Source organism: Bubalus bubalis, chromosome 11, assembly GCF_019923935.1.
Source record: "Bubalus bubalis isolate 160015118507 breed Murrah chromosome 11, NDDB_SH_1, whole genome shotgun sequence".
In the NCBI taxonomy this organism is placed as follows: domain Eukaryota; kingdom Metazoa; phylum Chordata; class Mammalia; order Artiodactyla; family Bovidae; genus Bubalus; species Bubalus bubalis.
Genome location: NC_059167.1, coordinates 10,592,277 through 10,611,574, shown reverse-complemented (window position 1 = coordinate 10,611,574; position 19,298 = coordinate 10,592,277). Strand labels below are relative to the sequence as shown.

The 19,298-nt window shown below is 45.3% G+C and overlaps 1 protein-coding gene across 4 annotated transcripts in view; it reads right to left on the bottom strand.

Moving 5' to 3' along the window:
* The window catches only part of STON2 (stonin 2), a 170,703-nt gene that overhangs the window by 8,837 nt on the left and 142,568 nt on the right, over nucleotides 1-19,298 (bottom strand). For all 4 annotated transcript variants that reach the window (XM_006049560.4, XM_006049558.4, XM_006049559.4 and 1 more), the window contains one exon: nucleotides 5,135-6,973. In XM_006049560.4, the coding sequence (XP_006049622.4) occupies nucleotides 5,135-6,973 (1,839 nt within the window). The remainder of the gene's footprint in view (nucleotides 1-5,134; nucleotides 6,974-19,298) is intronic.

The window sequence follows — 19,298 nt, the reverse complement described above, 5'->3', positions numbered from 1 at the left end:
TCTCATTGCCCTTATTTACATATTGTTGGAACATTGAAAACCATAACTTTCCATAAAACTGACCCTCCTCTTCTCACCCCACCAAAGAGTAGTCACAGCAAATTCTATGAAAACAACAGTCTTTCTTAAGTTCTAGCATCAACCAATGGATGTTGGGGCTTGTGGACAGATGTGCTGTGTGCTCAGCTATGTCTGGCTCTGACCAGCAGGCTCCTCAGTCTCTAGCCCACCAGGCTCCTCTGTCCAGGCAAGTTTTTAGGCAAAAATACTGGAGCGGGTGGGTTTCCCTGGTGGCTCAGCCAGTAAAGAATCTGCCTGCAATGTGGGAGACCCGGGTTCGATCCCTAGGTCTGGAAGATCCCCTGGAGAAGGGAATGGCAACCCACTCCAGTATCCTTGCCTGGAGAATCACATAGACAGAGGAACCTGGCGAGCTATAGTCCATGGGGTCGCAAAGAATTGGACACGACTGAGTGGCTTAAACTTTCACTTTCACTAGAGTGGATTGCCATTTCTTACTCCAGGGGATTTTTTCCAACCCAGGGATCAAACCTGCGTCTATTGCATCTCCTGCATTGGCAGGTAGAGTCTTTTTTTTTTTTTTTTTTGATATAAATTTATCTATTTTAATTGGAGGCTAATTACTTTACAATATTGTATTGCTTTTGCCATACATCAACATGAATCTGCCACGGGTGTACACGTGTTCCCCATCCTGAACCACTCTCCCACCTCCCTCCCCATACCATCCCTCTGGATCATCCCAGTGCACCAGCCCCGAGCATCCTGTATCATGCATCAAGCCTGGTCTGGCGATTCGTTTCACATATGATATTATACATGTTTCAATGCCATTCTCCCAAATCATCCCACCCTCGCCCTCTCCCACAGAGTCCAAAAGATTGTTCCATACAACTGTGTCTCTTTTGCTGTCTCACATATATGGTTATCGTTATCATCTTTCTAAATTCCATATATATGTGCTAGTATACTGTATTGGTGTTTTTCTTTCTGGTTTACTTCACTCTGTATAATAGGCTCCAGTTTCATCCACCTCATTAGAACTGATTCAAATGTATTCTTTTTAATGGCTGAAGCAGGCAGATTCTTTACCACTAATCCATCTGGGGAGCCCAACAGATAGGGAAGTGCAATTTTGAAAGCTAGTATAGTTTAATTCATTGGAATTAAATTAAAATTGAATTTATTGACTCATTGGAAAAGACCCTGATGCTGGGAAAAACTGAAGGCAGAAGGAGAAGGGGACGACAGAGGATGAGATGGTTGGATGGCATCACCGACTTGATGGACATGAGTTTGAGTAAACTCCAGGAGTTGGCAATGGACAGGGAGGCTTGGCGTGCTGTAGTCCATGGAGTCGCAAAGAGTTGGACAAGACTGAACGACTGAATTGAACTGAACTGATAGTTTAATTCACAGTAATGTACTAATTAGCTCACAGATTATGTCATCTTATTCAATGACGTTGAGAAAATTTAACATTAAAATTCAGACTGCTATTTTTCATGGAAGGGGAGCCCTACTGGAATTGTTTTCTCTTTATCTGATCTAACAAGAACTGGAATTCCAGCAAAGAAACCTACCTGTGCAGGACAGAATGTTTTGTTCCCCGGCAGACAGCCTGGGAAAGCACAAAACTTGTTCTGAGTGTCTTCTAGGAATCAGGAACGCCCTTGGGGTTAGGGTGAGAAGGAGAACATGGATGGGCCCCGCTGACGGGAGCCATGTAGGAATCTAGTGGGGGGCTTGTTAGCCTTTTGCTGGCTTGTTGGGATGGCCCTGCTGTGGCTGCAGGCTTGGGGTGCTGGCAAGGCCTGGGATGCCGGCCTGGCCATAGCTGCCTCTCGGCCTGACCATCCCGTCTCCAGGAGATAGGGTTACAGAGCCTCTGCAAGTGGGATACACGGGCAGAGGTTCAGTCGTCTTCCACTGCAGAGACGTGAGGATTCTGACAAATAATAGCCTTACAAAGGCACCTTCCCAAAGCTATCTCTAGACTGAGACAGAAGAGCTCAGAAAGGCGACAGTTACTAATAGATCATCACCAACTCTCTGGGTTCATGGGTGGAGCCCCGGATGGGGAAGGCAGGGGGCTCAGAACACCAGCAATGGTAAAACCCTGCAGTCTGCCTAGAATTCAGATCCTGTACATTTCCAGTTGCCAGAAATGGGGTGCTATCAATTTCCTGAACCGATACAGAAATATACTGTTAGCCGGAGTAGAATAAGAAGTTCTCGGGGCGGGGGGGATTTCACTTCTAAAAACATACAACCATGACAGCAAATCAGTAATTGATGAGGCGGCGGGGGTAGGTTTAAGTGAGAAACATCCCCAGATATTCTTGCCATGTCGTGTATTTTAACAATCGTTTACAAGTAAGGTGCCAGTAACCCGGAAATAACCTACACGATATATAGGCTGCATTGACCTGGCCTTGAGCCTGCTGAATACTTCCTGCCCTGGGAAGCCTTAAGGAAACTAGTCGCTGTTGCTTGAGGATGATGTATTCCCTATCCTGTATCTACTTCTTTTTTAATCTGGTAACAATCTTTTTGGTTTTTTTCCTTCTCTCTCTCTGAGAAATACTCTTCCCCAGCACTGCATCTCAAGAGAAGGAAATGGCAACCCACTCCAGTACTCTTGCCTAGAGAATTCCGTGGACAGAGGAGCCTGGTGGGCTGCTGTCCACAGGGTTGCACAGAGTCAGACACGACTGAAGCGACTTCAGCTGCAGCAGCAGCAGCAGCCCACTGCGTGTCATCTTGGTGGTCATGTCAGTCACGACCTTCGAGCCTTGGGAAGTGACACGAAACGGCTTGTGGTGGTTTGTCCCAATGGCTGCAGCCTGAGGACACCTCCCAGGGCTCCTGCCTTCCAGAATTATCCTTTCTGAAGCCTGCTTGATCCTCTAGTTCTCCAAGACCACCTGTATCTTCCCGACAGTCTCTCTTTTTTTGCTGAAAGAAGCCAGTCAGTCTCTGCTGCTTATAAAGCCCTTCACGTGGTACCTTTCAATATTTGAGAGAAGGAACTTTGAAGCAAAGAAGGTTTGTGAGGAAACTGCAAATCCCTGTGCTCATAATGGAAGTTACTTCAAGTTTGTGTCTGTTTTGTACAACCTAGCGAGAGGCAGCGGGGGTATCGAGAATAAAAAAAGACCCTGGCTGTGATGGGTCAGGTCACTCCCGGTCCTTAATTTTCTTGTCTGTGTAAGGAAGAGGTTTGCCTAAGTCATCCCCCAGGTCCCTTTAAGCTTGAAAATCCAGTTATTTCATAAAGAAGTGACCCGAATCCATGCTTACTAAATTGCAGAGCTGAAAATCCCAGTAAACATAAACTGGAGGCCCTGTTTTTTGTGATGTCACCCCTCCAGCAGGTTAAACAGCGATTTCCACCCTGTGACCTCGGTTCTGTTCTCAGGGGGCATCTGTGCCACAGGAGAGGTGAGAGGTGAGGGCCTCTTCTCTCTGCCATCAATTCAGATGGGCCAAGACAGAAATCCCGGTGCTGTCAGCCAGGTGATACTGTGCTGGCCTCAGAGAAGTGAATGAGCAGGCGCCGAGAGGAAGGTTTTAAAAATCCTGCCCGTTTAGCAACAGGGTGTCCAGTCCAGCCTCAAACACAGAAGCCCAATTGTCCCTTCAGTCTGCGCCACTACACCCAGTGTCGGACACAGAAAGCCCTGGTGTGTGTCCCCCGCCTGTCTCGCTGGGGGAGCTGACATGATCGTATTGCCTCTTGGCTTCATGTCATATGGCATCTAGGGTAAAACACAGCCACTCCACACTCCCAACAGGAAATGAAGACTCTAATTATGTTGTCAGGATTTAACAGGGAGAATGGCATAAAGAATATCTGCATAAGGGAAAGTTTAACCAACAGTTTTTCCAAACATTTGTTGTTGTTGTTGGCCACAATACCCACTTTTGTTTATTACAGATGAGAGGTGGTTTAAAGGACCATGGGCTTTATTGCCTGCCATTGGGATCACCCAGACTTACTCTAAGAAATAAAACTATTAGAGCTGGTTTGCTCACTCCCGAGTTTTGTCATTCCACCAAATCTCAGCGGACCCAAGAGGAAAGCCATTGCCTTTGGGCTCACCCAGGCAGACAAGCATTCCTGCTCACTGAGTGCAGGCCAGCAAGGGCTGGTGAGCTGTCTCCTTTGATCAAACACTCCTTCCTTTACTTTTTGTCAGAGTTCCAGTCCTTCTGGACCTTCATGTCCTGGCTGTCTGCAGTCTGATCAGAGGCCCCTTCTCTCTCTCCTTCTCTCTCTCTCTCAAAGTTGCTCAGTCGTGGACAATTCTTTTGACCCCATGCACTGTCTGCCAGGCTTCTCTATCCGTGGCGTTCCCAAGCAAGAATACTCGAGTGAGTAGCCATTCCCCTCTTCAGGGGATCTTCCCAACCTAGGGATTGAACCCAGGTCTCCTGCATTGCAGGCAGACTTCTTTACCATCTGAGCCACCAGGGAAGCCCCCGGAGGCCCCTTCTCCATGCCCAAATCCCAGCTCTAAGCTTGGAACATTATGATTGACGGGCCTTGCACAGGATTGCTGGAACCATAAATCCAACTCCCCACCTACACTGTACGCGACTGGCCATCACCTGGCCCTTTTACCTGCACCTGGGCAGGGAAACCTGGCGTGCAGCAGCCCGTGGGACGGCAAAGAGCTGGACATGACTCAGCAACTGAACAACAACAACAGGATGCAGATGTCTCTTCAAAACCCAGAAGCCTTCTAGGGTCTGAAAAAAAAAATAGCTTCCAACACCAGCTAAAACTTTGAGTCAGAAAACAAATTCATAAGCTGTCTTAGAAATGTGCTTGGCAACCCCGCTGAGAAGAAAAACGCATCGTTTCAGGAAAGAAGTGTGAAGAAGGTAGGGGAATAAAAAGATGGAGTGACCTGGGTCATGCAGGTTTGTGACTTAACCTCACTCAAATAACTTGTGCTTCCTGGCCGTCCATTCCCCTGACCCTGCCCATTACCATTCCCCTCACATAGCACAAAACCAGCACTTCACAGGGGAAGAGAAAGCGGGCACTTGGATCCCAGCTCTTTTGTCCTGGTGTGGCGGCTCTCAAAGATGAAGCTCTGCCTACCTGAGTTTTTGTCGGGCAGTCGGTTTATCCTCCACACGATGGCATTGAAAGCGTGCTCGTACTTGGCAGTCCCCAGGGTGACTCTCATGACCGGCTCAGAGCCGGAAATGCTGGCTGAGCCAAAACTCGCCCCCCGGTTCACTTTGGCTTTCAGAGACTTCTCCCCCAGGACGCTTTCCCTGCGGAAGTTTTTCACCCACTCGCTGGGCACAGGGTAGCGGACCATCACATTCTCGCAGGGGACCTGGGTGAGGGGGTCCCAGTTGGAGGAGAAGCCCGCCGACATCCTCAGCCAGCTCTGCACCTCCACCTCCGCCCCGTGGATGCTCGCCGCCGTCCTGAGCGTGAAGGGCAAGGTCTTCTCGGCGAACACAGTCCGGAACCGCATGAGCTCGAAGCGGCAGGCGTCCAGAGGGTTGAAGAGGATGACGCGCGAGCCGCGGAACACGTCCTCATCCACGCAGCCGTGAAAGCGGCACTCGTGGAGCCGGATCCATTTGGTGGTAGTGGTGGGCACGATGTCCTGGCGGGACACCACCTCGTTCCCTTTGACCAGGACGTCGTTGAGACCCAGCCGGCACTCGGCCAGGCCCGAGAGGAAGCTCAGCACGTGGATCCGTGTCAGGACACGGTGCTGGAGGATCTGGTTGTCTCCCTTGCTCACGAGGCCAGAGAATTCATCTTGGACGTCCACCGTCATCTCCTCTTCTAGGTAGTTCAGCCCGACCGTGCTCAGCTCCGTTGACAACACCGGCAGCTCCATGAGGCGGTCCTGAACCGCACGGATGAAGCTCAGGAAGTCCTCGTAGTTGGTGGTGCCCAGCTTGATGACTTGCTCCCTCTCGGCCAAGTGGGCCACGGCGGGTTTAGGCTGGTACTTCTTCTTCTCCTTGTAGTTGACCCGGTCTATCCGCAAGCTGTGAATCCTACCGTTCTCGTCATAGTTTTGGAGCCGGGGTTCGGAAATCTCATGGCACATCTCCAGCTTGAACTCACGGAATGGCCTCTCCAGGCCCTGCTCGTAATACAGCTGCAGGTAACCACCGTCTGTCAGTTTGACATAGATGGGTCCCCAGTGCCTGGAGGACATGATGTTCTTCTTCTCGGGGATCCTAAGCATCATGGGCCACCCATCCCTGGGCGGGGACTGCTCGGAGCCTGCTGGGTGAGCATCCAGTTCAGCCCAGGCAGCCGGGTCATCATCAGGGAGTGTCACACCACCCAAGTGGTCGGAATCCTCGATTTGGAGCCGCTTGAGTTTTTCCATAGCATCCGAGCGTGACTGGTTTCGGCTCGAGTCATCAAAACTGATGGCGTCCCGGTAGACGACAATGAGGGAATCTCTCTGGCTCTTGCCTGGGGTACCGGACACAGAACTGCTCTGGGCTCGCCTCTCCTGCTCCTCAAAGAAAGCCCGGAAAGGGTTGATGGGGGAGGGCTGTACATCCTGTAGCGTCTCATTCAGAAAAGGATTGGTGGCCCTCCAAGGTGGAGCCTCCGGCACAGCAGGCAGATGGCTTACGGAGGACACATCTAGCTTCTGAACTTTGGAGAAGTTCATCAAAGTGCTCTTGGGCCGTTCCCTCTTCTTAAATGACCCTGTTGAGTTGTAAGGTCCATCTGGGGTCACAGAGGCGAGAGGCAGTGTTTCTGGCTTCAGAGGAGATGTGATGGGGGACAAAGGGCCGCTGATTTCATTGTCATCAAAAGTGACCCAGCTGGGGAAACGCGCAGAGGTCACTGGTGTGGCGGGGTGCCCGTTCACGGCCGGGCTGCCGGCCTGCCAGCTGATGGCCTCCATCTCTACCTCTTCATCCTCCTGAAGAGAGGAGGAATTGTCTGAAAGGAAAAGGAGAACATGTGAGGGACTGCTGTTCAGGGCCTCTAGGAGTATGGGGACGAGGGAGTTTTGCTAGAATTTTAGCTGGAATCCAGTAAATTCCTAAGCAGTTCATTACCTGTCTCAAGTGTTTAGTCTGGCACAGCTCTTACAGTTTTGTAGTAAGCACACCAGAGAAAGTAGAAGTCGCTCAGTCATGTCCGACTCTTTGCAACGCCATGGACTATACAGTCCATGGAATTCTCCAGGCCAGAATACTGGAGTGGGTAGCTTTTCCCTTCTCCAGGGAATCTTCCCAACCCAGGGATCGAACCCAGGTCTCCCACATTGCAGGTGGATTTTTTACTGTCTGAGCCACCACAGAAGCCCACCAGAGGGCCATACCTTAAATGCAGTAAGAATGCAAATGTCAATACAGAAGCACTGAGAGAACCCAGGTCCATCACAATTTAAGCCTTATACATCCTACTTTATTTTATAGAAGTTTCTGGAATAGGTTTTTTTTTTTCTTTTTGACTCTAATGTATGTATTCTTAATTTTTAAATATCAAAACCACCTCTTACATAAAATGATATAAAGCTGATCACATTGAACAAAACAAGCCATATGCTCTAAGTCATGATATGACTGTGAACAATGTAATTGGAGGGATTTTTACCCAAATGTGATCAATAAATACTAAAGACAAAATGCTAACATCCTTAATATGAAATGTTTCATATACAAGTGAATAAGAAAATATAAAAACTTGAAATAAAGGCAGAGGACAGATAGATAACCCAGGAAAGAGAAAGCAAAAATGTCTAATAACTACATGGGAAATGTTCAATTTCACTAGCAATAAGAAAAATGAAAATTAAATTCCCCCCAAATAAAGTGAAGATTTTCCAAGTTTTAGTATTTGATGAGGGTAAGGGTGCTATAATATAAACAGTAAATAGATCCTCAATGGGACCGTAAGTTGCTACAAATTCTCTGAAAATGGTTTGGCCATTTGTATTAAGGGTCTTACAATGACTTAGTAATCTTACCCTAAGGAAATGAATCCAAACTGTGAACCAAGTTTGGGGTGACTGTTAGGAAACTGAGGCACACAGTGGAATAACACGCAGCCATTAAAATGTTTACAAGTCCATAGAAACATAAGAAAATGCTCCTGATATTAATCTCTTCTTTTTTCTCTAAAATATTTTTCCATCTTGGGGTTTATTTTATAAAGGACAACAAAGATATTATAAATAAAACTCCACTCTTGCAGAGCCTTCAAGGAAGGAGCTGCAAAGTTGAGTTTCAAGGCAGGAAAAATCCAAACCTTTTCAGTAAAGACTCTGTGCGTCTGCTGTGGTCCTGCGAAGGGAGAGGGGTGTGGGGCCTTTACAAAGCCAGGAGTGGATTCTGATGAAGGAATGTCCAGGAAAACAAATCAGTGTCTGGCACAGAGCCATTGCTCAGTAAAGGGTTGTTGACTGAATGAGTGAGAAAAGAAACTCTGCTTTGGAGCAGTTGTGTTCTCTCTGTCTCCTTAGACATGTGTATCAGGATCTCCATTCCACCCACCATTTCCACCTCCAGACATTTGGACGCAAAGAGAAATGAATATTCAAACAGTTGAGTTTTCTTACCATCCTGCTAAATCTTCATGAATATCATACCCAGCCACACCAAATCAGCAGTGTGACATATAATTAGACATGTAATTACATGTGGATGGGATGGCTACCTGTCATCCATCTTTCAAAGTATCTTTATTCAAACAAATAGTGATTACCTCTACTGAAAGCATCAGTTTGAAAATGTAAGCTGAATACATGCGCACACACACATGCATACCCACACTCACCCCAGAAATAAAATGAGCAAAAAGTATTTTCTGTATGTATAGCATCACAAAAGAATTTCAAAGCGTTTTAAAATTAAAGAGGAGGCTCTCCTTCAAATTAATGATTAGTGTACTTTTGTAGATGTAAAAGTGATTTATTTTCTGGAAAATGAAGGGAAAAGAATCATAAAACAATCCAGGTTTGTAGGACATATTTTACTACTACTGCTACTATTGTTACCATTATTATTACTGTGTGGTGGTTGTAATGAGGCTAAAGGGAACAATGTAGCCCTAAGTAAAATATAATCACTTCCTTGAAACAGTAACTGAACCTCCCTAGGGAAGGAGATGTATCACAAAATGTATCACTTTCTAATGAAGCAGCTCTATGGAGCTTTTGTGGACAGTATTTTCACTCAGACAGTCTGGTGCTGACTCACCCCTTGTACCAGGGATATCCTTTCTGCCTTGGAGCTCAGGACTACTCCCAAGCTTCACATGTACCCTAAGTCCTTTTCGCTTGGAGGGTGGATTCAGCCAAAGCTGTTTATTCTTGCTGCCAAAGGATTCTCTTCTGTTGGGAATTTTGTCCCCAAAATAGCATTTACCATCCTCTCCCAAACTGAAAAAAAAAAAAAAAAAGGGAAAAAAGGCCTTTGTCTCCACTGAAGATAATTTAATTTTCTTACAGTAAGTCTTAGAATTTTAAGCCAAGTTACTTGAAATCACACCAAGTTATAGACAGTTTTGAAGCATTAGACTCAGAATACAATTTAAATGAAGTTATCTTTAAATTTGGGGCTTCCCTGGTGGCTCAGATGGTAAAGAATTTGCCAACAACGCGGGAGACCCACGTTTGATCCCTGAGTTGGGAAGATCCCCTGGAGAAGGAAATAGCAACCACTCCAGTATTCTTGCCTAGAGAATTTCATGGACAGAGGAGCCTGGTGAGCTACAGTCCATGGGGTCACAAAGAGTCAGACACAACTGAGCGACTAACACACACACATCTTCAAATCTGGAGGCAAACTTTTTAATTAGATCAATTTCTAGAGATTCTATATTCATTAAATAGTATCAAAAGACTGTTACAAAGCTACCTCTTCTTTGGCATCTTCATCTTCCATGATTACAAACTGTTTTAAAATCCCATCTTTGGGGATGGTAGTAGTGTAACAGGTCAAATTTCTGAAAATGAGAATTTGGTTTTCTACAAAATCATTTATAAGGAAAAAATAATAAATGCATTTTTCTAGATGAAAAACAAAATTGGTTCATAGTTCACAGAGGGTCATGGTGGTTCATATTTTCATATGAAAATAAAGCATTTCTTGAAGTGAACCTAAGGACTGCCAAATACTATTTTTAAAATTCTCCCCTATTAACACCGAATTTTCTTCCCTGGTCGGGAAGATCCCCTGGAGAAGGGAACAGCTACCCACTCCAGTATTCTTACCTGGAGAATCCCATGGACAGAGAAGCCTGGAGGGTTACAGTCCATGGGGTCACAAAGAGGCGGATATGAATGAGTTAACGAACACTTTCACTTTCTAAATATCCACTAATAGAAGACTGGTTATATCCACTGTTATATCCTTAAACTGGAATCCCATCAGTCATGATGATGCTGTTGATGATGTTAACTCACATGGAAGCTGATCATGATATCTATATTATTGAGTAAATAACAAGAGCCCACAATGTGGAGTCAGACTGCCTGGGTTTCAATTCCATATCTGCAGCTTGTTAGCTATATGGCTTCGGGCAAGTTGTTTTAACTTCTGTGTCTCCGCTTTCCCATCAATGAAACTAGAAAAATATTAAATCCTACCTAACAGGGTTACTCGGAAAAATTAATCCAGATGTTAGAATTGTGTTTGGCAAACATTAAATGTTCATTAGACGTTGGCTGCTATACCTACTGCTATTGCTGCTGATAGAATGATATATACTTATGATATAAAGTGTATAAATACATTAAAAAGCTTTTTGATGTGAAAACAAATATGTGGGGTAAGAAGTGATTTTTGAAATTCTAAATCTGTAGTCTTTTTGTCTTTCAAAAATGCTGTATTGCTTACAAAATAAAGAAATACTAAAAGGTCAAAATGTATCTTTATGCCTCCCACTAACTAATCTTAGAGAAAGAAAACCAAGAGCTTTGCTGTAGTCTGTGTTGATAAAGCAGCAGTTAGATCTTTCCTAAGATACTTGTGACTGGTGTGGCTGGTATTGGAAACAATCAGGGGAAGGGAAAGTCTGGCAAATTTCTCCACTAAGAAACAAGCAAAATGAATTCTCTTCAGAACAACACTATCATCCACAATTGTGTTTTACTGACTTATTAAAATATAACCAAAATCCAGCTTCACTTTACTTACTCTCTCTTCCACTCACTACCTCCAAATTACTTTTAGTATTATGAGTTGTTGGTGGTGGTTTAGTAGCCAAGTCGTGTCCAACTCTTGTGACCCAATGGACTGTAACCTTCCAGGCTCCTCTGTCCATTTGGGTTGTCCATTTGAGTTGGGCTGCTGCTAAATAAAAGCCATGGATGAGGGTTAGGTTTTCATCCTACATCACAGGGAGAATTTCCAGTACCTTTCCAGTAGTCATGTGTGGATATGAGAGTTGGACTATAAAGAAAGCTGAGTGCCAAAGAATTGATGCTTTTGAACTGTGCTGTTGGAGAAGACTCTTTAGAGTCCCTTGGACTGCAAGAAGATCTAACCAGTCTATCCTAAAGGAAATCAGTCCTGAATATTCATTGGAAGGACTGATGCTGAAGCTGAAACTCCAGTATTTTGGCCACCTGATGTGAAGAACTGACTTATTGGAAAAGATCCTGATGTTGGGAAAGATTGAAGGCAGGAGGAGAAGGGGATGACAGAGGATGAGATGGCTGGATGGCATCACCGACTCAATGGACATGAGTTTGAGCAGGCTCCAGGAGTTGGTGATGGACAGGGAGGGCTGGTGTGCTGCAGTCCATGGGGTCGCAGAGAGTCAGACACGACTGAGCAACTGAGCTGAAGTGAACTGAAGACCTTACTTAGTGCCTTTACCAATAAAAACGAAAAAGAAATGGTGGGCCCTTTTGATGTTAGTCCACAATCGATTTTAAGTTCCCCAAAGATTAAATTAATTGATTACAATGGCAATCAAAACCACCAAACTGCAGAAAAAGTAAGCTCTGTGGGGGAAAAATGTAAGATTCTATAATATTTTTTTTCTATAATATTTTTGAAAAGAGCAGATGAGACTTGCCATCTTCCTCCCCCATTTGTTAACCTAATTTATTAAATGCAATGACAAGTGCAAAACACTTATTGAGAGCTGTCCCTTGGAATTTATGAGCAGTGGCAAAAACAAACAGATTACTGCAGTAACAGTTACTGTTGCACAAGAGCATGTACTGCATGACCAGCCTTGGATTATCAGTGGGCACCTAAATATTTGTGTGTGTGTTCAGCTGCCAAGTCGTGTCTGACTCTTTGCAACCCCATGGACTGTGGCGTGCCAGGCCTCACTGTCCCTCACCATCTCCCAGAGTTTGCCCAAGTTCATGTCCATTAAATTGGTAATACCATCCAACCATCTCATCCTCTGTCACCCTCTTCTTCTGCCTTCAATCTTTCCCAGGATCAGAGTCTTTTCCAGTGAGTCAGCTGTTTGTATCAGGTGCCCGAAGTATTGGAGCTTCAGCTTCAGCATCAGTCCTTCCAATAGCATTCGGGGTTGACTTCCTTTAGGATTGACTGGTTTGATTTCCTTCCTGTCCAAGGGACTCTCAAGAGTCTTCTCCAGCACCAGAGTTCAAAAGCATCAATTCTAGCAAGAAGAGGAACACAGAATTTTCTGACTTGAAGGGATTTTAGAAATAAGAAAATCTGACTCCTTCATTTTGCTGAGAAAGCTGACACTCAGTGAGTTTAAGTCAACTGCCTAAAATGAAACTGAAAGTCAAGTCCTAATTTTAATATTCAGTAACTCTGGTATTGTCTTAACGCTTGTTCATTAAGTTAAAATCTGGTTAATTTACCTTTGAGATTGGTAAGAGTTATCTTGACACACAACTTTTTAGGAGCACTGTTCAGCGGGAGAAAAGAAGTTAAACAATGACTGACATTTCCAGAGGGAAGCCTTTCGGCATGAAGTCAGCCCCTGATATGTGAAGGTGTATGGGTGAGAGAAAGGAGTTATTCATTTAAACCTTATCAGGGGAGCTTCTTAACTTGGATAAAATAAGCTTAGTCGTTGCAATACACTGATAAAAAGGGGACTCAGAGGGTCTGAGTCTGTTTATCTGTCCTTAGTTAGCATTCTTAGCATTTATTGTCCTGGAGAAGGGATATTTGGATGCTGGCCAGAGATATATCAAAGTGAAGAAGTGAGTTCATTAAACTACCACTTACCACCACTTGACAGAACCTCTATCACTTCACACTAGGTTCTGGTTTTTATTCAGTGAACTGAACTGAACTGAACTGAAGAGGGACTAAGAAGCAGTACTGAGCACCTTCCAATGACTGGTCTAGCTCACTGGGCCAACTCCCTCCCTGCTTATCAAGATGGGCTAACATATTTCATCACTTTTTCCCCTCATAAAAGCAAGCATCAGACTTTAAGTTTGATGAATGGCCCAGGAACATCCCCAGTATTTTGGGTGTGCCTACCTAGTCTGTTCTAAATTTTTAAAATATGGTTCTAAACATTTGGGCTTCCCAGGTGGCTCAGGGCTAAAGAACCCGCCTGCCAATGAAGGAGCCACAAGAGATGAGGGTTCAGTCCCTGGGACGAGAAAATCCCCAGAGGAGGCAATGGCAGCCCACTCCAGTATTCTTGCCGGGATAATCCCATGGACAGAGGGACACGACTGACCACGCACGCATGTTTAAACATTTCCTGGTTTAACGATTACTCACTTCCCCATGCATCTTCAACACTCAGCACTTTGGATCCCTGCTTTTGGCTTCTTACTCTAACAACTAAACTTCCAACTCAACTGGCTCACCGGTTCTCTGCCTTAATGTGCATCTCTGATACCGGCTTCTCATGTTGTCTGAGATGAAGGCTCTAGTCTCCAACAGCCACCTGGGCAGAGATCCAACTGTAACACCTTGCTGTTGTCTGAAGGGGCCAACTTCAGGTCCCCAGCAGAGGTCACAGGCAGGGGAGCAGGGCTAGATTCCAGTATCTATGGTAAACTGAAAAACTGGCAATCCATTTTATAAATTAGTCTCTTAACATTTTAAATATCAGGGCATCTCAGAGACTTAACTAGTGATGCTACCTGATGACCTAACCTAATCCGTGTTTTACTTATTTTTTCATTGCCATAGCAGAAAAGCCTCCTGCATGTCCCTCCCATCTTAAACTGTTTTCAGAGCCCACCAAAGAGGAGCGAACTGAGAGGAGTTTCCAGGGTCTGAGCCCTTTTGGACAGTCTGTGAAGCTCTCTGCTTACTGACCTATCACAGTCTTCTATGTGACAAGATAGTGGAAAGGGCTCTTCTGGTTCAGGAGCTAAAAAGAAAAGGAGCAACGTCCAGGTGTTACTGTCAAGGAGACCATATAGGCGGGGCAAGCGAAACAAAGGTGTCCATCCTGACTCTGGTTTGAGCACAGTTCTGCCCTGCCAGTGCCAGGCCTGGGGACCCGGGAAAGGACTGCCTAGAGGGGCACTGTGCAAGTTCCCACACACCCTCAGTGTGGTCAGGACGGGTCACTCGTCAGGACTGCCTGCCCCGTTGCCATCGTGGGAGTCTCACCTGTGTGTGTCCCCACAGCCTCACCCACGATTCACCTGGTCACCACATGAAGACACACCCCGGTCACGAGCCAGGATGCTCATAAGCTCCAAGGGACCACTGAACCCACAAGCGGGGCAATGGTGCAGTCAAGGTCCGGACTTCAGTGAAAAACTAGACATCCTAAAGCAGTGTTAAAAGGGACTGAACCCTGCTGTTATATTTGGTCAGAGATCTCAGTGTCTAACAGCCTCACCCCTCTTATACGAACAGGTAAAAACCAGGTGTCAGGTTTTGTAGGTTGCTCCCCCAGTCCTGGAACTTCTTCTGATGAAGGTAATGACACACCTCACCACATTTACCATGTCTTACTGCAGCACTGAGAAATGGAGAAGGTCCAGATCTGTGAAGAATTAGGGAGCACCCAAAGAAAGCTGAGCTCCAAAGAATTGATGCTTTTGAACTGTGGTGTTGGAGAAGACTCTTGAGAGTCCCTTGGACTGCAAGGAGATCCAACCAGTCCATCCTAAAGGAGATCAGTCCTGGGTGTTCATTGGAAGGACTGATGTTGAAGCTGAAACTCCAATAATTTGACCACCTGATGCGAAGAGCTGACTCATTGGAAAAGACCCTGATGCTGGGAAAGATTGAAGGTGGGAGAAGGGGACGACAGAGGATGAGATGGTTGGATGGCATCAAGATGGTTGGATGGCATCACAGACTTGATGCACATGAGTTTGGGTAAAATCCAGGAGTTGGTGATGGACAGGGAGGCCTGGCGTGCTGCAGTCCCTGGGGTCACAAAGAGTCAGACATGACTGAGTGACCAAACTAAACTGAAGGAGCACCCAAAGATAAGGGCTTGATTTATCCTGCTGGTCATGTTAGTGACAGAAAACAGAGGATGTCAAAGTGGCCAGATGGAATTAACAAAGAGGCTTCAGTCTCACCAAATGGCTCTGATACTTCCCTGTCCACTTCCTTCAGTACACGAATCTACTTTTAACTGCTACTGATGTCTTGCCACAGTGACTTTGGCAAATCACCAAAATCACTGTGGACGGTGACTGCAGCCATGAAATTATTAACATAAAACACTTGCTCCTTAGAAGAAAATCTCTGATCAACCTAGACAGCATGTTAAAAAAGAGCAGCGATATCACTTTGCCATCAAAGGTCCACCCAGTCAAGGCTATGGTTTTGCCAATAGTCATGTATGGATGTGAGAGTTGGACTATAAAGAAAGCTGAGTGCCAAAGAATTGATGCTTTTGAACTGTGCTGTTGGAGAAGACTCTTGAGAGTCCCTTGGACTGCAAGGAGATCCAACCAGTCAATTCTAAAGGAAATCAACCTTGAATATTCACTGGAAGGACTGATGTTGAAACTGAAGCTCCAATACTTTGGCCACCTGATGTGAAGAGCTGACGCATTGGAAAAGACCCTGAGGCTGGGAAAGATTGAGGGCAGGAGGAGAAAAGAGGCAGCAAAGGATGAGATGGTGGGGTAGTATCACCGACTCAATGGACATGAATTTGAGCCAACTCCAGGAGACACTGAAGGACAGAGGAGCCTGGCGTGCTGCAGTCCATGGGGTCGCAAAGAGTCGGACACGACTGAGCAACAAACAACAAACAAATGTCCCGCCACTCAGTCTGTGCCCCTACAGAGCTGGGACTCATCGTCTTCTTTAATATAATAATACTTCTAACCCTGACTTCCACGGTCTGGGACATGGGCACCTGCACCATGAGCATGGACCCTTTCCTACTTATCCTGGGGGTGGAGCACGGGAGTCTCATCTGCTTGTAAGTGTCCGACCATGATGAGTTTATACACTGTGAGTACACCTAGTCATGCCCTCTTTCCCTTCCTGGTCCTGAAAGAGTTCCAGAGCAGAGCTCTTCTACTGCAGACCAGGTTCAACGTCTGATCATTCTAAACCTCAGTGATGGGAAGTGCTACTTCTCCACAGGGGACACTGTAAATTTGGTCAGGGGGTAGAGAAACAGAGCTGGGGCCTCTCAAGCATGATTCTGTATGCTCATGTACACTGTATTTCCTGGGAATGAGAGAAGCTGGCATTCTGACTGAGTCTGTATCAAGCCTATCTTCCATTTTACAACATTGCTAGGCTATAAGGTGGCTTCTGGAAGGAATTCAAGAGGTCTGTTGGCGATGCTACTGCTACCGCTGCTAAGTTGCTTCAGTCGTGTCCGACTCTGTGCGACCCCATAGACAGCAGCCCACCAGGCTCCCCTGTCCCTGGGATTCTCCAGGCAAGAACACTGGAGTGGGTTGCCATTTCCTCCTCCAATGCATGAAAGTGAAAAGTCAAAGTGAAGTCGCTCAGTCGTGTCCGACTCTTAGCGACCCCATGGACTGCAGCCTTCCAGGCTCCTCTGTCCATGGGATTTTCCAGGCAAGAGTACTGGAGTGGGGTGCCAGATGGGGGGTATAAATCAGCTGGACTAAGGTCACTTATGGCAAAGTGAGGGGCAATCCCTGCAAGCTGGAAGGATCTGTACAAATGATCCCCTTGCACCAATATTACCCAAAGCTCATTGCTCTCGATGTAAATTTTCCAGCAATGGCAACAACAGCAAAATAACCAAACAGCTCCTATATGCAGTAAGTCACTTCTTTGCAACTGAATTTGGAGTAGTTTGATTTCATTTCAGTACTTGTCCAGCTCCCTTTTAGTCAGCAAGATCAAAGGAGACATTCTTACAGACTGGTGGTAGGTGCAATTTATAAACTATAAACATAAGTTAAAACGGTGGTTTAGCCACTAAGTCATGTCTGACTGGTGTGACCCCATGAACTGTAGCCCACCAGGCTCCTCTGTCCATGGGGTTCTCCCAGCAAAAATACTGGAATGGGTTGCCATTTCCTTCTCCAGGACATCTTCCTGACCCAGGGATTGAACCTGGGTCTCCTGCATTGCAGGCAGTTTCTTTACTGAGCTACCAGGAAAGCTCCTAAGTTAAAATAATCTGTTAGAAAAACAACAAACAACTAATTCCTACCATGCCAATAGATTTATTCTAGCAGGTAGAGATCTATTTGTACTCTCGGACCTGTCAAGCTTTTTGGAAGACCTCAAAGGCAAATGGAGTGTAAAGCTCCTTCCAGATGATTTGCACCCACACTCAGCGCTTTTCCTGGCTGGCCCCAGCACCCTCTTCATCCAGCATATGAACAGCAGGGTCCCCTGGGTGGACACAAAGTCTATAATAGAAAAGATAGCTTCAGGGTGGTTTATACTAACGCTGGCTTGAGTTCCTGGCTCCACGCTCATCCTCACAACTTAATCTGTGACCCTGCAGAGAAGGTAAAAGACTTTGATGTCAGACTGACATGGCCTTGCTTTGGAAAACTGCAATCTTGGGCATGTTACTGAACCTTCTCTAAGCCTCATGTTTATCAACTCTTCAGGGGAATTAACAGTACCCACTTTGTAGTGTTGTGAGGGTAAATGAGATCAATTAAGGACAGTGAATTTAACTAGTCCACAGCACACTAAATGTTAGCAATCATGATAAAAATATGTAAATATTATCATTATTTCAGAGTCCTTACACAAAAAAAGGAGTGAGTTGGGGGGGGAAGCAGGGAGAAACAGCTGCCTTGGAAGTTTTATCACTATCAAAGGAAAGGGGGGAGTGGAGAAAAAAAGAAGAATGTTTGTCTCGGGCTACAATTCCATGAATCCGAATCTTCCCACAATTATTGCAAAGGCTTAGGAATTACAAGAGATGTGAGAGTCTGCATTCACAAAGCCACCTTGATTATCACAAAACAGCACTAGAAACAGCTACATAAGGGAAGTGCGAAGTCATGAGTACACTTTGGTCAAGACAGGACACAAAACTTCCTATTAACCCTCTGGTACTAAGAATTGCCTTTGCAATTGCAGGCTGAATCTAAGATGTTTTAGTGTTCCAGAGCAGCAGGCCCCAGAGAGGAGGAGTGCACCCAAGTATGTACACAGAGTGGGCCACTTGGACATGAGAAGAAAAATACCAGAACTTCTATTTTTTTGACTTTTTAACCCATCCTTTAAACATTTCTATTTTTTTGTTTATGTTAGAAAACATATACTAAAATATCTAGTATGTTTGTAATTTAGAAATGCATTTATAATATAGTATATTGACAAATAAACAAATATTAGAGGTTCATGATCAAACCTTTGGAGAGACGTGACCAAACATTTAGAGAAGACTGGATCAGTGCACTAGGCATATTTTAAATACTTATCATGGGTGCACACACACACACACACACACACACACACACACAGATACCACCTCTTCCCTGTTTCTGTCAGAGTGGGCTACTGTAATCAGAAATATGGTCTTGGTTGTCAGTCAAAAGGGAAAGGTACTTTGGCAAATAAGAAGGATGTATTACTCTCTGAAGCTCTCCTTTCGTTTGGGCAATAATTGAATCGTAAGTGCTCCAGCTCCCTGGTGGCCATGCTAGCAATCTATATCTTAGCCTTTTCACGTTGCATAGAACCTAGTTAAACTTGACTTGATCATCACCCACCTTGCTCTCTAGGAAGTTTTAAAACCAGTCTTCCAACTCGGCAAAAATTATAAAACTCATCTAAACAAATAACTCTTGGAGTTGCTGCCAGAGCCAAAGATTATTCAACCTCACTATCACAATACTGGTCTTTTGATGTCTCTCTCTTGGCTATACACTTAGTGCCCAATAGGAGCCTGGTAGGCTGCAGTCCATGGG